The sequence below is a fragment of the Lolium rigidum genome, chromosome 3, assembly GCF_022539505.1.
Source record: "Lolium rigidum isolate FL_2022 chromosome 3, APGP_CSIRO_Lrig_0.1, whole genome shotgun sequence".
Taxonomy (NCBI): domain Eukaryota; kingdom Viridiplantae; phylum Streptophyta; class Magnoliopsida; order Poales; family Poaceae; genus Lolium; species Lolium rigidum.
Genome location: NC_061510.1, coordinates 255,895,065 through 255,916,072, shown reverse-complemented (window position 1 = coordinate 255,916,072; position 21,008 = coordinate 255,895,065). Strand labels below are relative to the sequence as shown.

Below are 21,008 nucleotides of genomic sequence, written 5' to 3'. Positions count from 1 at the left end.
CATTGTAGGCAGCCATGATTGACATGGCTTTGCTTGCTTAACCGTGTCGTTCGACCGCACAGTTGCGGCAGCTAGCTTAACTTTCTCACTCCCCAGACCCAACCCCAGAGCAGTTCCTTTATTCACAGGAACGTTCGTCGCATAGTTGCATATACAACTATACTAGAAGGATGGCACACCTCCGCCTGGTGTGAAACGCATGATTCCAACTAGCCTGTTCAACCCGAACTCAAAGTCCACCGGAGTAGGTGAAGACGATGATGTAATCTAATCATATTTGATGGCATACAGCTATAATCATGGCATCCGCAGCGAGCTTTTGATCCCTATAAACACTTCTGCTCCGGTGCTCCTCCCCTGTAAAAAATTCTGGGCGCGTTAAACACAATAATATGGTAGATTTTTTTTATACTTGTTTGTAAATGGGGACACGATCGTAATTTTAGTGTAGATCCATCGTCCGTACAGTTTTGTACAGACTCGTATGGCCTGCGTTGTGTTGTACCTCGTTTTTATACGTATACATGGTCACGCTGCGTGTGTCGAAATAAAAAGGTCCTATAAAGATATTGCTTATGTGACCTCTTTTTTTCTTACGCGACGTACACGTATTGTATCAATATAGACAGGTATACATATGGGTTTCGGCGGACCCAACACAGAAAAAAAAAACAAATATAACCCTTCAGCTTTGTTTAGGGGGGAGCACCGGAGCATCCCTCCCCTATAAATACGTACCCGGCCGCGTTAGAATAGATCATCCAATTCCCATCCAGCAAATTAACAAGCTAGCTCGAAGCACTATCTAGCCAAGCAAGTTAACGCACCACTGTGGTTCCATCATGGCAGCGCGCGCCACCGCGATCGTCTTCTCGCTCGTCCTCGCGCTGGCCATCGCCGGCGGCGCGTCGGCGCAGCTGTCGACGGGCTTCTACTCCAACTCGTGCCCGAACATGCTCACCGCCGTGCGCTCGGCGCTGCGCCCGGCGATCGCCAGGGAGCGGCGCGTGGGTGCCTCCATCGTCCGCCTCTTCTTCCACGACTGCTTCGTCCAGGGCTGCGACGCCTCGCTGCTGCTGGACGACGCGCCGGGCATCCAGGGCGAGAAGAACGCCGTGCCCAACAAGAACTCCGCCAGGGGCTTCGAGGTCATCGATGCCATCAAGGCCGCCGTCGAGAAGGCTTGCCCTGGCGTCGTCTCCTGCGCCGACGTGCTCGCCGTCGCCGCCGAGGATAGCGTTGTCGCCGTAAGTATTAGGCAGACACACTCACACACACACGTAGATCCATAAGCAGTCCAAACCCGTGCCTGGCTACTGGATGATACGTTCGTTTTTAACTGAACGTCCAGTAACTAATGTGTGTACGTGCGTGCAGCTGGGTGGTCCGAGCTGGGAGGTGAAGGTGGGGCGGAGGGACTCAACGACGGCGAGCTTCAACGGTGCCAACAACGACATCCCCCCGCCGACGTCGGGACTCGCCAACCTTACCTCCCTCTTCGCCGCCAAGGGGCTCTCCCAGAAGGACATGGTCGCGCTCTCAGGTAGTACATATACATGGAAATGCACCTACTGATTAAGTGCCAATCAAAATTATCAACATCTTGCATTAATTTACTTTTCCAGAAAATAAATTAATAATTCAAATCGATCTATTCTCGTTCTCACTCCATCATGAAAGAATGTTCCAATCTTAACAAACATTCCCATTCGTGATAAGGACATGTTTTCCTTTTGTGTAGAAAAGTTGATTGCTTCAGTGTTAATTTCAAAGTGGAGTAGGTAGATTTAGTAATTGAAAAACAGCTGGTGTCAAACAACGGGACTGATAGCTAAGTTTTGACTCCAAATTAAGCTCAAAACTTCAGCATAGGACGTTTACTCAGGACAGGTTATAAACAAAGATAGTTTACAGGTGATGCCTTCCGAAGTTGGTGACTAATTACCATTGACCTTACCTCCTGGTCGGCTTGCTTTGCAAGTCTCGAAAAAGTCTAGGAGTTACATATATGTTCCTTGGTTACTAGTAATAAACAACATACTATGATAGCTGGTGAATGATTGCTACCGAAGGAATGAGAAAATAACCTGACCTGACCTACTACCTTGTTCCAGGAGCACACACCATCGGCCTAGCGCGCTGCACCAACTTCAGGGACCACATCTACAACGACACCAACATCGACGCTGGCTTCGCCAGAAGCCGCCAGTCAAACTGCCCTCGCACCACCGGCTCAGGTGACAACAACCTGGCGCCGCTGGACCTGCAGACTCCGACCGTCTTCGAGAACGCCTACTACAAGAACCTTGTGCAGAAAAGGGCCCTCCTGCACTCCGATCAGGAGCTCTTCAACGGGGGCGCCACCGACGCGCAGGTCCGGTCATACGTCAGCAGCCAGGAGGCCTTCTTCAAGGACTTCGTGGTGGGAATGATCAAGATGGGGGATGTTGCCCCGCTGACGGGGTCGAACGGGCAGATCAGGAAGAACTGCAGGAGGATCAACTAAACAACTAAGATCCTCCAAAGGTCTGCAAAACAGTTGTGAGATCTGTAGTAGTAGCAGTATCTAGCAAGCAGCTCATAGACTCAGTATGTCCCTCTTTAAATCCAGCTTCTGGGATTGTGAAACCAATGTACTACTCAGTTTGAATAATAAATGGTCTACGGCCAAACAATGAATTAGTACCCGTGCAACTGTGTTTCGGACAGATAACTAGGTTGATAATGCTTTATCCAAGCAGTTCCCTGAATTATTTTTCTTTCTTGACAAGACTCAGATCTCAATCAAGGAACTATACAATTTAGAAGATCTTGAAGACCATTTCCACCGACCTCTCACAGTGCAAGCTTTTCAACAGTTTCAGCAATTACGGCAACTAATGTTTAATACTACTCTCAATCAGAAATTCAGAATGAAGATCAATGGGGGCTACCCATGGTGTACTAAATTTTCATCCATGAAATTCTACAACCTATTGATAAAACAAAGGCTAGTGCATGATATTTTCGCTAATACCCAGAAAAGTGCTAAACACAGAGTCTTCTTCTACCTAATACTGCATGATAGAACTAACACCAGGGTTCTAGTACAAAGGAAGAACTTCATAAATGGTCTACGGCCAAACAATGAATTAGTACCCGTGCAACTGTGTTTCGGACAGATAACTAGGTTGATAATGCTTTATCCAAGCAGTTCCCTGAATTATTTTTCTTTCTTGACAAGACTCAGATCTCAATCAAGGAACTATACAATTTAGAAGATCTTGAAGACCATTTCCACCGACCTCTCACAGTGCAAGCTTTTCAACAGTTTCAGCAATTACGGCAACTAATGTTTAATACTACTCTCAATCAGAAATTCAGAATGAAGATCAATGGGGGCTACCCATGGTGTACTAAATTTTCATCCATGAAATTCTACAACCTATTGATAAAACAAAGGCTAGTGCATGATATTTTCGCTAATACCCAGAAAAGTGCTAAACACAGAGTCTTCTTCTACCTAATACTGCATGATAGAACTAACACCAGGGTTCTAGTACAAAGGAAGAACTTCATATTCCAAATTATAATTGCTGCTTATGCCAAGAAGAAGTGACTGAAACAAAGATGCATCTTTTCTAGGACTGAGTTTGCTAGGGCATGCTGGAACTCGATCATTCAGAATAAAGAAAGGGGAATATCGGTTTATGATGAAATATGTTCTGCTGAGGATCGACTACAGGAGAAGATTCAAACGGAAATTATTATTTTGGGTGCTGGAACATCTCAACTCAAAATTGGAATAGACAACTCAAAGAGGATCTTGCTCTGGTAATACATAGATCAAAGCAAGATAAAGCAAACAAACTTAAGGACTGGATACAACTTTCATTATAATCTCTATCCTATTTGTAAATATGTAATTATGTAAATACTCTTCTTCTATTTAAATAAAAAAATACAGTGTCCTACTGCTTGAGCGTAAATAAAAATTAGTACATTTCTATAGCCAACTATTTGTATGAATAGTGTGAACAAAACGAAGACAGTACAGCATGAGGAAAATCTGCACACAAAAATAGAAACAAACTGACATACTCTCACGAAGCCAAGCAATGTCAATAGTGTAGTGGCATAATAAACACCTTGAAGAATATGAATGTTCTGTTACCCAATGTCATAACATAAGCAGACACTCCAGAATGCTAGTATTTGTATACTCTGGAACAACAACTGCTTGTCTATGAGTAAAGGAGATTTGGGAACAAATGGGAAGAGGCTAGCATTGAAGCAATAATCGATCAAACATGCTACAGAGCATAGTTGTTAGCCAGTACAACTATTCATATCAATGTGGCTCAAGTGATCATCTGCCATACCACGTGACCAAACAATCAGATTACCTTGCACATCATGATTCACGTTTCACAGCTGAAGAAGTCAGATAGACTGTAAAGAGCTGTAGTTGACTTGGCCTATCTACTCACATAAATCAGAACAGAGAATGGCACAATAACAAATGTTCCAAGTAAAGTCTATATGAAAACGTCACGACAGTACGAAAAAAACATGAATTATTTCAGATATCACCAAATCTCACCAGCATCAACCCCCATAATGTTCAGTAGCAATTGTGCAACGTAACACCATTGTAAGCAGAACAAAGCTAGCAACAGTATGGTGCCAACCAAAAAAACAGCGAGTTTTACCACATAAAGAAAGGTAGTCATTTGCATCCAACATGGTACTACTAAATCCAGCACTCATGCTAATCATGCTAGCAGAAACAAGAGCATGGGTTAATCTGCAAGAACAGAAACTGAAACCATAACGATACTTCAACTACTGAACATTAGTAACTTCCAGAGCAATTTACTTCTCATGATGATATCTGTAGGCAACTTTGACTTCAGCAGTCCTCGAAAGGGTCGACAAGAGAAAAATCAGATCCTCTCTTGAAGCTCCAAATGTTACCTCCATCAGGATTACGGCCAGTAACCAGCATTTTAGAGTCATCATTAGCCCGTTTCATGGTGCGCAGAGGCATCATTTTGGAATCCGCCTCCTCCTTGGAAGAGAACACATTATTGGCCAAAACTATCGCAATCTTCTTCAGCACCAACGCACTCCCAAGGAAAAACTTGATGAAAGCAAGCTCACTTCGATCCCCTCGATAAGCATAAAAAACCAGCATCTTGATGCGCGAGCGGATGCATTCTATGGTACCACACTCATTCCAGAACTTGGGGTTGGGCTTGCTAGAGGATTGATCTGTTTCTCGAGACTGAAAAAATTACTAAATTAGTGCACATGAAGTTGTTCAGCTGCTTATGGACCATGCAGTAACAGCAGCAATTTTGCAATATGATACATGATAGCGCAAATGAATGCCAAAAGAAGCATAAGGGGCTTCACCATGACGTGGAGCGTCTCGACATTGGGAAAGCATCTGAGGATAGCCGGGATCATCTTGACATCATTGCGGGCTCCACAACGAAACTCCAGAGCCAGGATCTTCACACTTGGTACCATGGTGCTTGGGGTGGCATTTGTCCCAGTCTGCAATTGCAGTTTCAATGCACCCGATTATTAATTAAGAGAAAAAAGACCACACATAATCATTCAGGTATGACAACGTAAGATAGAGCAAATGGAGAATATGAGGCAGGCACCTTGATGACGATGTTGCCGACCTCTAGGACATGAATTGCTGGATCCAAGTATCCGAATGAGTGCAGCTTGGGGGCATGGCCGATCTTCACCTTGGTGCAGACCCCATCGCGGGTCCAACCCAATGAGTGGATGAGTCGCTCAAGGGATGGGGCGTGCACCACAGCGATTTCATCAACGAAGCAGCCGATGAACTGCAAGCAGCGGAGGCTTTGGCTGACAAGGCGGAGGCTAAGCTTAAAGAGATTGCCTTGGACGCAGAGCTTCTCAAGCACGGGGCTCCTGTCGAGGATGAAGTCCAGATCCCTGCTCTCGATTAGGACGACGCAGAGGCCGAGCTCACGGAGGTTCGGGAAGCAGGTGGCGCGGGGGACGGCTGCCGTGTCGGGGAACTTCCAGAGGCCGAGGTAGAGGCGGGTGAGGGTGGTCATGCCTAGGAAGGTGGCGGGGAGGACGAGGTCGAGCGGCCAGGGGCGGTTGACGAGGACGAGCTCCTGGATGCCCTTGTCGGCGAGGATCTGGAGCCAGCGCGCGAGCAGGCCGTGGAAGTCCTCCATGCAGCTGCTGGTGAGGTGGACGCAGCGGAAGGGGCCCGGGTGCGCGGCGAAGACGCCGGAGACGGCGGAGGTGACGCGGCGCGCGTGGGCGCGCGTGACCTCGGTGCCCGCGGGGAGGACCTGGGAGTCGACGAGGACGAGCGGGGTGGAGCGCCAGACTGGGCGCCAGCGGCGGGAGAGCGCGGCGGTGCGCGCGGCCTCCTTGATGGGGACGCGGGAGACGATGTTGCCGAGGAGCAGGTCGGGGAGGCGGCTGAGGCGGTCGACGGCGTCGTGGGGGAGGAGGGCGCAGAGGTTGGCGTCGGCGGAGGCGGGCGGGTCCGGGAGGGCGTGGTGGGTGTAGGACATGACGCGGGCGAACACCCTCTCCGCCTTCTTGGGGTCACTGCCGCGCCGGCGGAGGTCGGCCGCAAAGCCAGGGTCCATGGGAAGGGGAGGCACTCGGGTGTCCATCGCCGCCGCCCGCCGCCGGAAGCGCTGCGGTGGGGATCGACGAGGGTTTGGAGCGGCGCGTGCTGTCTGTGTCTGCGGAGTGGAGCAGGAACGGCGGAACTGCGGAAGAAAAGGGAAAATGTGCTTTTTCTTAGGAAAATGCTCCGTTTCCTTCGGAGGCTAGTCGCGTCGCGGCCTCCGGATCGTGCGCCGTCGATCGTCTGTTGATGCGCGATTGTGGTTGTGCCACGTCGCCCTCAGTTTCGGACCAGATTGCCCCTGAGTTTAATGCTGCAACGCCCCGTGCCGCACCGACCCTGTCCATTTCGCACCAGCCAACCGCGGGCGTCGTTGGAGGAGGCGACGGCGGGCGATTTCCGCCGCCGCCGGCGAGCCGCCGCCGATAAAGGAGGGCGCCGTCGATCCTCGTTGTCGGCGTGAGTTTCCGCACCTTCTCCCTCTCTACCTTTGCTTCCCCGAAGATCTAGCTCCCCCGAAGATCTAGCCGTAGCGCCGCCGTTCTAATTCGCCGTGATTCTCGCCGTACCGCCGCCGTCTAATTCCGCCGTGATTGTCGCCGTAGCGCCGCCGTCTAATCCTCCGTGATTTTTGCTGTAGCGTCGCCGTCTAATCCGCCGCCAACGGGGAATTTTCCACCGCGTTTCGACGGGAGATCTAGCTCATCTGGTGCTGCTCGACTCGTGGTGAGTTCCTTTCCAGGTAGTTTTGCTTCTAGCGTGCTGTAGCGTGTTCTAGTGTTTTTTGTTTTTCGTGGTGCTCGTGGTGCTCGACTCGTGGTTATTATGCTTCAATGTAGTGGATCCATCTGATGTATCTCGTCCGGCGAGGCTAATAATGTCCGTGTTTTTGCTTCAATGTAGCTTCATATTTTGGCATGTTTTTATGTATGTTAATGTCAGCATATTATCCAAGTGGTATGTAGCAACCATTTTTGCTTTGGTATGATGCATTTATAGGTTTGCCAACAATGTATGTTACAATTAGTAGGTTCCATTTTTCTCATGTATCTATGTGGCTGCTACTCGTATTTGGTTATAGGTTTAAATGATGGAGGTGGATCCCGTCTATAACTTGAAGGATCGTTTTGGAGCAAAGCGTTTGCGCCTGTTCATTGATAAGAAACTCCCCGAGGACAAGCGGGATGTTATTGCAAAGAGGAGTGCATTTAAGAGCATGCTTAGTGTTGCTCCATTCACCGTGCCAAATCGCCTTCTTGATTTTATTGTGACACATACGATTTATCAGCATGCGTGAGTTCTGTTATCATGGGAAGAGAATTGTGTTCACTACGGACATGGTCGGAAGGTGTTTAATGTACCATCGTGTAACAGGGCTGTTGACTTGATTAACAGGAGTGTTCCATGCCAGCTGCGTGATGTTTATAAGCAGGGTAACCCAAGGCCGCCCATAAAAAATGCCGAGAAGGTACTGCTTTGTTTGTGCTTCAAAATACTTTGTGTTTTGTCTATTCCTGATGCTCTCAATACTTTGTGTTTTGTGCTGCAATATTACTTTATTTTTGTATCTTTAGATAGCAAGTACATGCTTCATTAGTTATCTCGCCAGCAGACTTATTTTTTTCATACCAATGATCTTTTTACCCGTCGTTGGGTGCTTCTGTACTATGACATTTTTGCTTTCTGTTCCTATATTTTTGTTTTGCATTTTTTACTCATGCTTTTTTTAATTTTTGTAGGTGTTACTGGAATGTGACATTAAAGATGAGGAAACCATAGTTAGGAGCTGGGATCTTCTTGTGCTCGCAACAGTTCTTAACCCAGGCACTGGTAATATGTTGTCTATGGACTATCTTGGATGTCTTGCCGACCCTTTCTCCTCAGTGGAGCTAGCTTGGGATCAGCACATATTGGATGAATGTATGTTGCATGTTAAGAAAATCCAGGAGAAGAAGGCAAAGCTACGGGCATCAGGTGTCGTGGGTGGTGATTTCTGGATAAGTGGTCCTTTGCCATTCCTTGGGGTATGTTGTTTTTCTTCCATGTTTTCTTCATTGTTTTTTTCCTGATTTCACATGCTTCCTTTTCTACCAATGTGCTTAAACAATGTGCTTCATGCAGATTGTTTATATGGATCACTTGCAATTTCCTCCAAATGAGTATGTCATTGACTACTCACTCGCCTAGAATGTGTCATGTAAAGAGCAAGGATTTCGAGTTTGTAGTTGCTACCGATATTGACAAGAAAAAGCTATTCAACAAGTATTATCTTTGCAAGGAGACCTGTAAGTCCGTATTCTTGTTATCAGCTTGTTGGCTATTTTGTGCATCCTTCTTATATGTAATACATGTTCAATAATTATTTTTCTTTTGGCTTCGATGTTTTTGCAGCTTTCTTCCGTTCTCAAGTACTCCATATGCTCAAACCGTTCAACCGCCTCGAAACTGGTGAAACTGGTGAAGATGTCGAAGTTAACCCATCGGCATCACTGAATGAATGGCTTGTTCCTGGTTTTCCAAACAGCCAGGAATTGGAGGTAACCAATATATCAAAATTTGTTTCCTGCATTAGACTACTTTTTCAAAAGGTTTTTATCTGATAATTTTTCAGGTTGCTACCTTAGACTTTTTAAATTGCTGCCATACTGTTATAGTTTTGCTTCATTGGCTTCAATTGAAAGCTCCTACTTTTTCAATATAAGCAATTGCTTATTTTTATGTTTTTGCTTGTAGGCTTATATAAGTGCTTCAATGATGATTTCCACTTGTCTCTTTAGGTCCAATTGAAAGCTTCATTACATATTATTAAATGTTGCTATCTTTTAAATTTTGTACCTTAGCATTTTATATCTTAGCATGTTTTTTAATGCTGCCTTACTATTATAGTTTTGCTTTATTAACCTTTGCTTTTTGCTGCTGCTTAGTTCATGCTGGTTTTATCAGTATTCTTCATTCTACATTTGCTGCAACCTATTTTGCTTCAGTAATAATCAAATTTTGCTATTTCTTTTGTAGATTCCAGCTCGTTACAAGCACTCGTATGATAAGCATAAGGCTATTTATGCTGCTGAGGTCGAAGCAACTATGAAGAACCTTGGTGTTGTGCTGAAACGCATGTATTCTCAGCGTATGTCCGCTCTATTGGTTGACGTTGATGCTCTTATCCAAGAAGGCAATGGTCCAAGTATTGTGTTTCCATCAGAAGCAAATGGTGAGCAAAGCACAAATCCCAATGTATCTACGAAGAACAGATACGAGGATGGACAAAATACAATGGATGAAGGAGATCACAACAGCGGAGATGACAACAGTGGTGATGAAACCGAAGAAGATGTTGACTTACGGACCGATGCAATGGAAGATTTTCCGAGGTTCATGCTCGCAGCGGCATACCGGATGTTCCACAGACTCGCAATAATTGTTGATGCTTCGTTTAAACAAGGGTACACTCGGTGAGTTCAACTCGTTGATAGTCCGGTGAGATCTCCGTTTCGTTCTAGTATACCGCAGGGTGTATCTCGCAGTAATCTTGGAACCGTGCTCCGGATCCTCCTTCAATGAATTTGTTTCCTCAAGGTTCCGAAGAATGGGAGTTCTTCAATGCAATCCCGCATGTAACAAGTCTTAGATCAACTCGCCGATACCGCTGCATCTTCCGATATGTGTCCAGCTTCCGTGCCCGAGTTGGAGAAGCCACTGCTCCGTCGAAAAACATCTTGTTCAATTGATGTGGTTAATCCACCTCCCGCACTTGCTCAAGAAACCATCCGGTGAGGCCGTTCCGGATAATCCAACTCGTTGCGACCGCTCGGAGGCACCACCGCAGGAGCTGATGTGGAGATGGTACATGTTGTGGCTGCCGTGGGAAATGCACCTGATGTGGCTGCCGTGGAGAATCCAACTGCTGCGGCTGCTGTGGAGAATAAGGCACTTGCTCCGCCTGCTGTGGAGAATCCAGTTGTTGCAGATGTTCTGAAGATACCACCCGCTGCAACTGCTGTGTATCCTCCGGAGAATCACGGTAAAGAGTCTGATGTGGATAACCTGCCTGCTGCGGCTGTTCTGAAGATTCCACCTGTTACAAGTATGTGTTTTTTGTATATCTTTTTGTGAACATTTCTTGGGTTCCATGACTGTAGCTTTTTTGTGTTTTTGTTTTTTTTGCAGCAAGCGAGAATGATTCAACCGTTCAAAATTTCATCATTGTTGAAGCTGCTGTTTTGGGTGAGCCAAAGACACCAATTGGCCCCAAGAGTGCAGGTGCACCGTCTCGTTTCAACGTTTTATAGTCTTTTGTATGTTTTGCAGCATTTGGTTGACACACCCTCTTTTTTTCCTTGTTTTTCTTCTACCTCTGCAGATGTCATTATGGATTCTGTCGAGAAAGATGCTACTACCGGGGTAGATACAGCTTGATAAGAGGAATAGAGCAAAGAGAGCAAGCAAAGGATGAGCTTTCACCTCCTAAAATGAAGAAGATTCGGGTCTCTCAAGATACAATTCATACGTACGACAAATTTGTCATACATGGTCGGAAATTAAAGAGGCAGCCGAAGAAAGATATGCCGTGAGTTCACATTTTTTGTTATTTTTTGCATTTTTTTTAAAACAGTATGTTTCTTTATTAAATGGATGTTGCTTCAATTGATACTACAATGTGCTTCTTTGGTTCAATTTAGGAGTTTCAATATTATAAATGTATTGCTTCATTACATGAAACTTTTTGCTTCTAAGCATGTAACCGGCTTTTTATGTTTTTATATATGCTTCTTCGCAGCAAAGCTTTTGTTCAGATTGGACGCTCCTTTTGCACATACGAAGCTTTGTAGCTTCTCTCAAGCCTCGAATGCCACTAGATAGCCAAGTAATGGATGTGTGGACTGAGAAGTTCAACCGTGAATCAACATTATTGGCCGCGAAAAGCAACCGAGCGAAGAAAAAGTATGCATTCTCGCAAGCATATGGTGGTTAGTACTTCCACGACTTAACTTTTCAAACATTGTTCCAAGCAACATTCAATCCAAAGATCTAACAAGACAAGTCATGAATTTTTCAGTCTAAGCTAATTGTCGATCCAAAGAACATTCAATCCAAAAGAATGCATGAAAGATTTCAAGTCCGAAGTCAGCAAATCAAAAATGCTAAAAGATGACCTCGTGAGCTTTTTATTTTTGTAACTTGTTTTTCCCGTTGCATCTCATTTATGGTAGACTTCGTAAGGTTCTTAATTTGTTTCAATGGTGTTCTGTACCTGTATTTTCCTGTTGTCAAAGACTACCACTCGGATTGTGTGTTCTCGTCAATCTTGTGCACAAGCAAGTACTCACATTTTTGATTCATTGCTTAAAGCTGATGGTACCAAGCAAGTTGCAAGAAGCTCGCAAATAATCTGGTTAGTGATACAAATAGTTCATGTAGCATATTTGTATTAAAAATCAATGACTAACTACACTTGGTTTTGTTACTTCATAGTTCACAAACTTCAGGAGGCTTGTCAATGAGTCAGGTGTAGCAAAGATTGATTGGTCCGTTTACAACTTGTCTACACCCGACCATCCACAACGGAAGACAACATAAGTTTCGTTGTTTTCGCAGCCTTTTTGCAAAATCCAAATTGTTACCCAAACATACAACTCACACACTAATTGCTTCCATGTTTTTTTTTTCATGCTACGTGTTTGATTGTGGATTCTTCTGTCTTCTGTACATGGACCATTTCACAGGGAAGGTGGTGGCAGAGTTTGATGACAAGGTCATTCCATATTTTCGCAAGTACATAGCATCAAGTCTGATCAACAATAGAGACAACGCAGAGTCTGTTGAGAAGCTTATGGATGCTGAGTTGCAGTCCAAGTAGGAGTTTCTGTAGTTTGATAGTACTAGTCTTTTTGTGGCAGAGTTACTATAGTTTGATCGTTGTTCTGGAGTCCTTTTGTCGGGCGGATGTAAACTTTGATCTTCGCTATGTAAATGGATGGATGCTTCATTTAGATTTCTCCGTTTATATGTGCACTACAAAGCCTTGTCTTCGACGCATATGTTAATGCAATATGAGGAAACAATGCATATTTCGCAATATATATCAAGATCTATGTTTTTCACTATGTTACTCATTTGTGTGCAGCAAGATCTGAGCACTAATAGTTATATACTGCTGCTTCAAAAGCATACCTTACAAGCTTCAAATGATAATTCTTGTTGCTTCAAAAGCATAGCTAATCAGCTACAAATTACAATTTCTGTTGCTTCAAAAGCATACCTGATCAGCTACATAAGACATGTTTTCTTGCTTCAAAAGCATACCTGATCAGCTACATAAGTCATGTTCTGTTGCTTCAAAAGCATACCTGATCAGCTACATAAGTCATTTTCTGTTGCTTCAAAAGCATACCTGACAAGCTTCAAATGATAATTCTTGTTGCTTCAAAAGCATAGCTGATCAGCTACAAATTACAATTTCTGTTGCTTTTCAAAAGCATGTGTGAGCACTAATTTTTGTTGATTCAAATAGGAGGTCCATGCAATTATGCCAGAAGAATGCAATTATATGCTACTAATCTCCTTTGCTACACTCATGCTAAAACATCGTCTACCAAGAAATACCCAGCATTTCTTTTTGACAAATATCTTGCTGCAAACACACTTTCTATGTGCTTCATACCACCAGAATTACTGCTTCTAATACATTTACCTAATGCTTCAACCAAAGTAAAGGGTCTGGTACACTTATCCTTCAAAGCATATGTATGAATTCTTTACATGGTACCACAGGTTGCTCCAAAATAAGATATTTCATACTGAACAGCAAACAAATCTGATGTGCATTGCAGTTTTTGTGTAAACCTAATAGATGTGTTTCTTACAATAATTTTTCAAGTATGTACTAATAATATCAACCTCGACTACATTTTCGTAGTTAACATTATCGCAAAGCATCTATAACCTCAACTCAACGCCCGCAGCCCTTGCTTCGTCGCCTTGTCTTGCAAGTTTCATCCATGTGCATTCTTGTATCGTATGACCTTCTTCATTGCAATAGGGACATTTTTTCACCCTTGCCTTCCTCTTCATTGCAGGTTCCTTCTTGGTCTTGGGTTCACTCGCCTTCTTCTCGTCTTTTTTTGTTTGCTTCTTCTCTTAGCTCGATCAAAGGCTTATGTCGCTTTTCTCGTTTCTTTTGGACGTCCTTTAGGTTTGTTCCCGGGTGGGTTTCGCAGGTTGCCACTTCCTTGTGCTTCATCTACCGCCGCTTTCTCGTTGTGCTTCATTACCCCGATGACCCGCTTCATCGTCGTTCCGGTCGCATATCTTCTTGCCGTTGCCGCATTCCATTTCGAGCTCTCCTCATGTTAGTTACAATTTTACTTGCTTCATCAACCATACTTGACACAATTGCATATGTATCTTCAGCGTAGCAAGCATCCGAAGCAAGATTGTTCATCTTCCCGCACGATGCATTGTACTTCAAGTGTGTTGGTTGTAGGAACCCCAAATCTGATTGTGTTTGCGCCGGGTCCGGTGGAGTTGTTGTTGCCGCAGCAGACATCAGCGATGAAGCAAGTACCTTGCTGGTATTTCTTGGACATTTAGGTGCACCATCACTCGATGATGTGTGCGCATAAAAGACCACACATCTCGAATGTGTTGCAACCACAACTATACGATGATTCCGCAAAGATCAACTTCAACTCGATATGTTTTAACATCAAGTCCAATGTTTGGAATAAGATCGAAACTCAACTTTTCTCGCTTCAACATGAATTGGATGAAACCTTGTTGATGTCGAAATCATTTTCTCGGAACCTTTCAAACACTTCTGGGGTGTAGAATTTCTGAGATTGTGCCTCAATGCTCCAACTGCAGAAAATGATAGTTGAAAACATAAACAACTATTAGATATTGTATATATATATTATTACATTTCATTGCTGCAAGCATATATGAACAAATCGAAAGTTGCATCATGAGGAAGTTGGATATATCTAACCTTCCCCAAAGAGGTCTCCCTGTTGTCTCCATGGTGAAACCTCGCATTATCTTCACGATCTAGCATCAAGTTCGGCACAATTCATATTGCTGCACAAAATTCCACACGGATTCACTTGGTCGAACTAGCTTTTTGAAATATGAATTCAGCCCTTCGCATCTTCCAGCTTGTAGATGTAAACGGGAAGAATCTCGTGCCTCGAAATAGACAGTGCCCATTTTTTTCGATCGTCCCACATGTTCCGTAGGTGTTTGTTTTCAGACATTGAGTGTACTTGCAGCATGTGCTTCCAAGCAGCATCTCAAATTGTTCGAGAGAATCTGTCCCATATATGCAGGAATAGAAAGCATCAGCAAAAGGGTGCCCATCAACTAATTTTGGACCGAGTTTCCTTCTCGCCAAGTTCACCACATGGTAGAAGCAACATCTCGTGTATGGAGTGAGGGAAAACTTTGGATATTGCATTACCAATTTGCTTGATCTTGATCTCGTCATTATATGATCGAGAGCCACTTGATTCATCGCCATCATCCACCTTTCAAAAACCCACTTGAATGTTTCAAATGTTTCATCGTGTAGCAAAGCACAGCCCAACACAATTGTGTGTGTATGGTTATTTATCCCGACTATTGGCGCAAAAGGCATATTGTATCTATTAGTACGAAGGTAGTGTCAAAAAAGACACAGTCCTTGTACTTTGGATACAACGACCTAGTTCTCCCGTCCACCTGCAACAGAGCCCTTACAGCATTATTCTCATCCAGTTGTGTTGCATAAAAGAAGCTCGGGCTTTCAGCTTTTCTTTTTTCAAAGTACTCAATTGTCAGACTCATGTCTCGCAGCGAGACATCATTACGAAGAATTGTTCTTATGTTTGAAACATCTCTCTTCACATAACCCAATGTCCTCAGGTCACCACCACAAACATTTCCTAGGCACCCCATAATCTGAGCAGTACTAATGTTCTGATTATGCAAGGTTTGCAAGAACCGAAAGTCCTCTTCTCGGCACCTTCCTATGTGAGCGGTAATATCTCCGTCGCCCTAGTTGCTTCACCATAGGGTGTGTGTGATCCTCTCGTGAAAACCGTCACCGTCCAACGCCCGTTTCGCTTGCCAACATGCATATGTGCTTTGCAATCGTAGCGCAACGATCCGTTTCGTTGCCTTGTATCGCACGAGTCCATCTCGCAACCCTTTATTTTTTGATTGTTTCTCCGCGGTGAAGTTGCTCATGTCAACCGGACTATCCATCATATTTGCAGCAGAATCTTTTCTGTTTCGGTTTCCTTGAGTTGCAGCAGATGGTTTCCCAGCATGGACGCACTCGAACACCCCGTTCAGCATTGTATCCTTTGGTACATTGCGTGCTGTACTCGTATTTTGTGTTTCCTATTCTTATGCCAAACCCTGTTTTGTAGGCATAGTCATTGTACACTTTATATGCTTCTTCTAGATCATCGAATTCCATGCCAACATAAGGAACAGCTGGCTGTGAAGATATCTCATCAGCTGCTTCTTCAGCAACGATTCCCACCGGCAAGCACTTTCGGCCCCGAACAAACGTAGCACTTTCTCGGCCCCGGCACAAAAGAAGAACTTCCTGGTTCCGGTACAAACTCAGCATTTTCATTCACCGTAGCATCAACACCACAATTTTCTTCATACTCGCTGGTTGAGATCAAACCCTCCTAGAATGCCGTCAGCAACAAACCTCTCGCAAACATTTTTAGTTATGGTTAGTTGATACAATTTTTAGTTATGTTGTATGGCAGCACAACAAAAATTAGTTGAACATCGTTTTGCATTAACTACGGTGCTTCAATGAAACAATGTGAGAAAATAATATGACACCACAGCCTAACCTTTTGATCATTGAAACACCGTTTTTTCTGAAACAATTCACATCTGCTACCTAGTATAAGAATATGCTACCAAAACAACTATCGTGCAAACAAACATGAAGCAATGTCACATTAGTTGCAATAGTGTACAAAATCATCCACACAAAGCATCTGCTACATGGAAGCACTAGGACAACATGTCAATCATCATGAGGACAGGAAACCATCCGAAACCCTAGCAAGCATTAGCAACAACTAACTCATGGACAGGATCACTCACCGAAGCAACAGGGTTCTTCAATCTCGGGATCCCGAGTAAAAATTACTTCAGTGGTTGTTGTAGCGAGGACGAAAACCTTGCAGCGAGATCACCCTCTCCGGCGCTTGCCTCGAGCACCCTCACATCGTCGGGGACGACCATGGTTTGAAGCAGAGAAGGATGCCACCTTCGATGGTGGCGCGGCCGTGTGATTTGGATCACCTTCGGAGGGGAAGAGGATTGATCGGAGTAGGTGGGCCATCCTCCCGCCGTCGATTGCTGCAGCGTCCTCCGGCGATTGCTACCGGCGCGCCGCCGCGCCGCGCCGCGATCGCCGTCTTCCGCCGAGATCCGTCCGGGGTGGTGAGCTTGCTGCGAGCAATCGAAGGTTGCTTCAATGAAGCATAAGCGGGAGAGAGGGAGGGGGAGCTCCAGATCGGACGGTCCTAATTAAACGCATCAACGGTTACCGATCCGGAGGCTCGGTCGTTCTTTGCCTCCGGAGGATCCTCAGCGCGGTCCTTTTTCTTACTGGATGAGAAATGTTGTGAGCTGTAGGAAGAAACCTGTGAGCCCAAAGGCGCGTTTGGTAGCCCGCACATAAGTCTTTTTTTGGATTGGGTCTTGGAATGGATGGTTTGGTTGCCTGCAGGCCGCTGGGTTTTCGTAGGAACCAGGTTTTAAAGCACTTTGGGACAGGTTAAGGCTGCACGCGTGGGGAAAGGAGACGAAAAACGTCGCGTCCTTTCGAAAACACGCGCCATAATTAGCCTCACCGCTCCCATCTTCTTCCTCTCACTCGCGACCGCACTCTCACTTCTCTGAAACTGTCACATCACCCGGCGGTTCCCCTCCCGCTGACTAATCCACCGCACCGCCGCACGGAGGAGACATCGGCGAGCAGCACCGCGACATTGGCCGCAGCCTCTTCCGCAGTCTTCATCGGAATCTCGAGTTCGCCCGAGACCTCGATCTCGTCCTCGGTAGGAACAATGGCGGTAACGACCTCTTCTTCTCACCTCCGTACTCGTTCTGCCATAACATGCCATTCTCGGACATTTGCGATGACATGCACATTAGATCTGCTAGGGTTTCCATTAGGATAGGGTTCGGATTGATGTTTGCAAGGTGTTCGTCCCCATTGGTTGATGTTCTTGTCCAGTTCTTGTTGTTCACGGTCTCGATTTGCTTAGATCTGTTACTCTAATCTCCAATCGCAGTAGATCCTTCCTAGATCGGACTGTGGATTGCTGAAACTGCCAGATTTTACTGTGCATACAGAGAGGAGAAGGGTTTTTTTGTGCTAGGGCTTAGCATGTTCAGATTGCTGTGCGGAATGAGTCACGTTTATTTGTTCTAGATTGTGCTGTTTCTGATTAAACTAGGCCGATGATTGTAACCGGAAATCATAATGTGAGGAGATGATTGATCAGAACCTATGGCATGACTGAACATGACCATGCCATTGGTTCTGATGAAACATCTCCTCCATATGTCCTCATTGTATGAGGCATATGCTACCTTGCTTTCCATGTTTGTACTTCTTCAGTTCTGCAATGGCCAATGATTTAACTATGGCACAACGGAAGGCATGGTGCTGCCCTCAAACTTAGTCATGTATGTCATATTACTTGCACACTAGACTTAGTTTGCGGACAGTTCATTTACCTACCGTGTGATCCAATATATGAGGCCTCATTTTGTTTATCTAGTATATTGGCGAATGATTGAACAATGGAAAACTGGAAGGCAAGGTGCTGCCCTCAAACTTAGTTGTGTGTGTGTGATTACTTGCACACTAGACTTAGTTTGAGGGCAATCCCTTGAGCTGTCGTTTGAGCCAATGTATGAGGCATCACATGTCTTCAATGTTCGTTTTCATCTATATACTTGTGAGCACACACACCTCTAATGCCATGTGTTCTTGTGGCAGACTGAGAAGCTCAAGATTGGGTCACCTACTAAGACCCCCGAGGAGGGACCGTCGAAGAGGCGAAGGTTGGCTAACGTCGGCCACTTCCAGCCGGACGTAGGGCCGAACCAGTTCCTGCGCATCGTCTTTAGGCCCACCTTCAGCCGACTCCGGATCCCTCAAGATTTCGTAAGGTGGTTCGGAGAAATCCTTTCGAACATCATCGTCACCACCAACACTAGCTGCAACTGGAGGATGACTACGGTGAGAGAAGGCGATGACGCATACATCAACCAGGGGTGGGCAGGCTTCGCCGTCGCTCATCAGCTGCAGGTAGGTTAGTTCCTCATCTTCAAGAAGGTGTCCTCGTTCGAGTACAAGCCGAGGAACTGATCGATGCATTGGATTTGGAAGAAGTACAAACAGGGACTGGGCAAAATCAGGAAATGGGTTTGGGAAGGCCAGGTGATACACGTTGGGGCTCTCACTTCAGGACAGTGAACCGTGTCCTCTCTCTATATGCTGCAATAAAGAGAGTCCTAAAGAAGATTGAAAAGAGTACCATGGTGCGGAGGCTCAAGCTCCTCTATCAGTGGAGACATCAATTTTGTCATTTGAGTTTGTTTTCATGGCACACTTGTTGCAAGAAATATTTGGATACACAGATGACTTGAGCAGAGCTTTACAAACAAAAGACCAAGATATTGTTCATGCTATTCAGCTACTTGACAATATGAAGTATCACTTGGCAGGCCTGAGGTCTGATCCCGGATGGGACGATTTCCTCATTAAGGTAACATCTTTCTGCACAAAGCACAACATCAAAGTTATTGATATGAAGGCGTGTTATTATCCTGTTGGTCGATCAAGAAGAGGTGATCTCTTTAATGGTGCAGATAATTACCATCGCTTCCATGTTTGTGAGTGTGATTGATAGGCAAATTTCAGAACTAAATGGCAGATTTGATGAGGTAAACACAGAACTACTTAATTGCATGGCAGCATTCTCCCCGTTCGCTCATTTGCTGCTTACGATCAAAATAAGTTGGTCAAGATTGCTTCACAGTTTTATGCTACTGATTTCACAATTGATGAATTGGCAAAACTTCTATGGCAACTAGACATGTATATTACTCATGTGCGCAGAGATGAAATATTTAAAAACTTGAAGAATATAGTTGAGCTTTCAGTTATGCTTGTGGAGACAAATATGCATGCACAATACTTTATTGTTTACAAGCTTCTCAAGTTGGTACTGATTTTGCCAGTAGCTACTGCAATATTGAAAGGGTATTCTCCTCCATGAATTATGTGAAGAATAATCTAAGAAACAAGATGAGTGATGATTACTTGAACAATTGCATGGTTACATTTGTTGAGAGAGAATTATTCAATCAAGTGAAGGACGAGGATGTCATCAATCTCTTCCAAAATGGTGCCCGCAAAGTTATATTGTAAGAGGTACTGCCTCTTTCCATTGAAATTTGTTGTTGTACTTCGATTTGTATGGATTTAAGCACTTTAGTATTATGTATTGTACTGAAATAATTGTTATAGTTCTACTAAAATAATTGTCCAACTGAAAATATAGCCTATATATGCTTTTGTTTGTGCTTTTCTAAGCTTTGTGAAAATTATAGGCGTTTGCTCGTGTTTTTGTTTGCTTTGAAAATATTTTTTTGGCTGGTGGGAATACCCACCAGCATTTTCCTGGAGCCACCGTTGCGGCTAGTCCTCTTGTTCGTCGCCCGGAAGAAAAGCATCCCTGCCATCGTAACGCCGGTGATGACAAGTACATGTTGCGATTGTCAGAAACATCTCATTGGCGCTATGGATGATGTGCTCCTTTATGTCGTCCCCTAGACCGACATGCTCAAAAACACTCTCCGGCCAATTTCTCACTCCCCGAGTTCTAACATATTAGTTTCAAAACAAAAGAATTTCTAACATGCTTTTTCCTGGTAATTTCTCACGCTCATTCTTTGTCTCTCTAGGCTATAAGACCCTCTCAACCTCCGTGCTTTTCAGCAGAGCTGCATGTGCTAAGTGAGTAAGAGTGCAAGTGCAACTGTATAAGAGGATACAGAGAGAAATAAGTATTCGAAAAGTCATTTTGGATCCTGGGCGCTCTCATCGTATTAAAAAACGAAATTCTATTTATATGTTTTGAAAAAATATGTAATAAAATTCTAAAAGTAGCTGATGATGTATCCCATTAAATGTATAGAATCTCAATTACAAATGTTTTGTATTCTGAGCTACACAAAAATGACAAAGTCTGATTTCTTTTTGCAGATTTGAATCACTATACTCAGATCCACACAATTGGTATTTTTGTGCAGCCCAAAATACACATTATTTCCAGTTGAAAGTTTGCACGTTTGTGGG

At 44.5% G+C, this 21,008-nt stretch overlaps 2 protein-coding genes across 2 annotated transcripts; one reads left to right on the top strand and one right to left on the bottom strand.

Moving 5' to 3' along the window:
* Nucleotides 1-842: 842 nt before the first annotated feature.
* Nucleotides 843-2,639, top strand: LOC124699358 (peroxidase 4-like). Its single transcript, XM_047231671.1, has 3 exons — nt 843-1,247; nt 1,378-1,543; nt 2,115-2,639. The coding sequence occupies exons 1-3, from the start codon at nt 843-845 to the stop codon at nt 2,504-2,506; spliced, it is 963 nt and encodes a 320-aa protein (XP_047087627.1). The 3' UTR covers nt 2,507-2,639.
* Nucleotides 2,640-4,621: 1,982 nt separating this feature from the next.
* Nucleotides 4,622-6,662, bottom strand: LOC124699357 (F-box/LRR-repeat protein 13-like). The gene is made up of 3 exons (XM_047231670.1): nt 5,655-6,662; nt 5,398-5,541; nt 4,622-5,266 (listed from the first exon to the last, which is right to left on the bottom strand). Exons 1-3 carry the CDS (start codon nt 6,660-6,662, stop codon nt 4,892-4,894), a joined length of 1,527 nt encoding a protein of 508 aa, XP_047087626.1. The 3' UTR covers nt 4,622-4,891.
* Nucleotides 6,663-21,008: the final 14,346 nt, after the last annotated feature.

Coding starts and splice junctions, on each gene's coding strand:
- LOC124699357 (XM_047231670.1), bottom strand. CDS start 6,662: ATGGACACCCGAGTGCCTCCCCTTCCCATGGACCCTGGCTTTGCGGCC. Junction 5,542..5,654: donor TCGGCAACATCGTCATCAAG/GTGCCTGCCTCA, acceptor CTGCAATTGCAG/ACTGGGACAAATGCCACCCC. Junction 5,267..5,397: donor TCGAGACGCTCCACGTCATG/GTGAAGCCCCTT, acceptor TAATTTTTTCAG/TCTCGAGAAACAGATCAATC.
- LOC124699358 (XM_047231671.1), top strand. CDS start 843: ATGGCAGCGCGCGCCACCGCGATCGTCTTCTCGCTCGTCCTCGCGCTG. Junction 1,248..1,377: donor CCGAGGATAGCGTTGTCGCC/GTAAGTATTAGG, acceptor ACGTGCGTGCAG/CTGGGTGGTCCGAGCTGGGA. Junction 1,544..2,114: donor GGACATGGTCGCGCTCTCAG/GTAGTACATATA, acceptor ACCTTGTTCCAG/GAGCACACACCATCGGCCTA.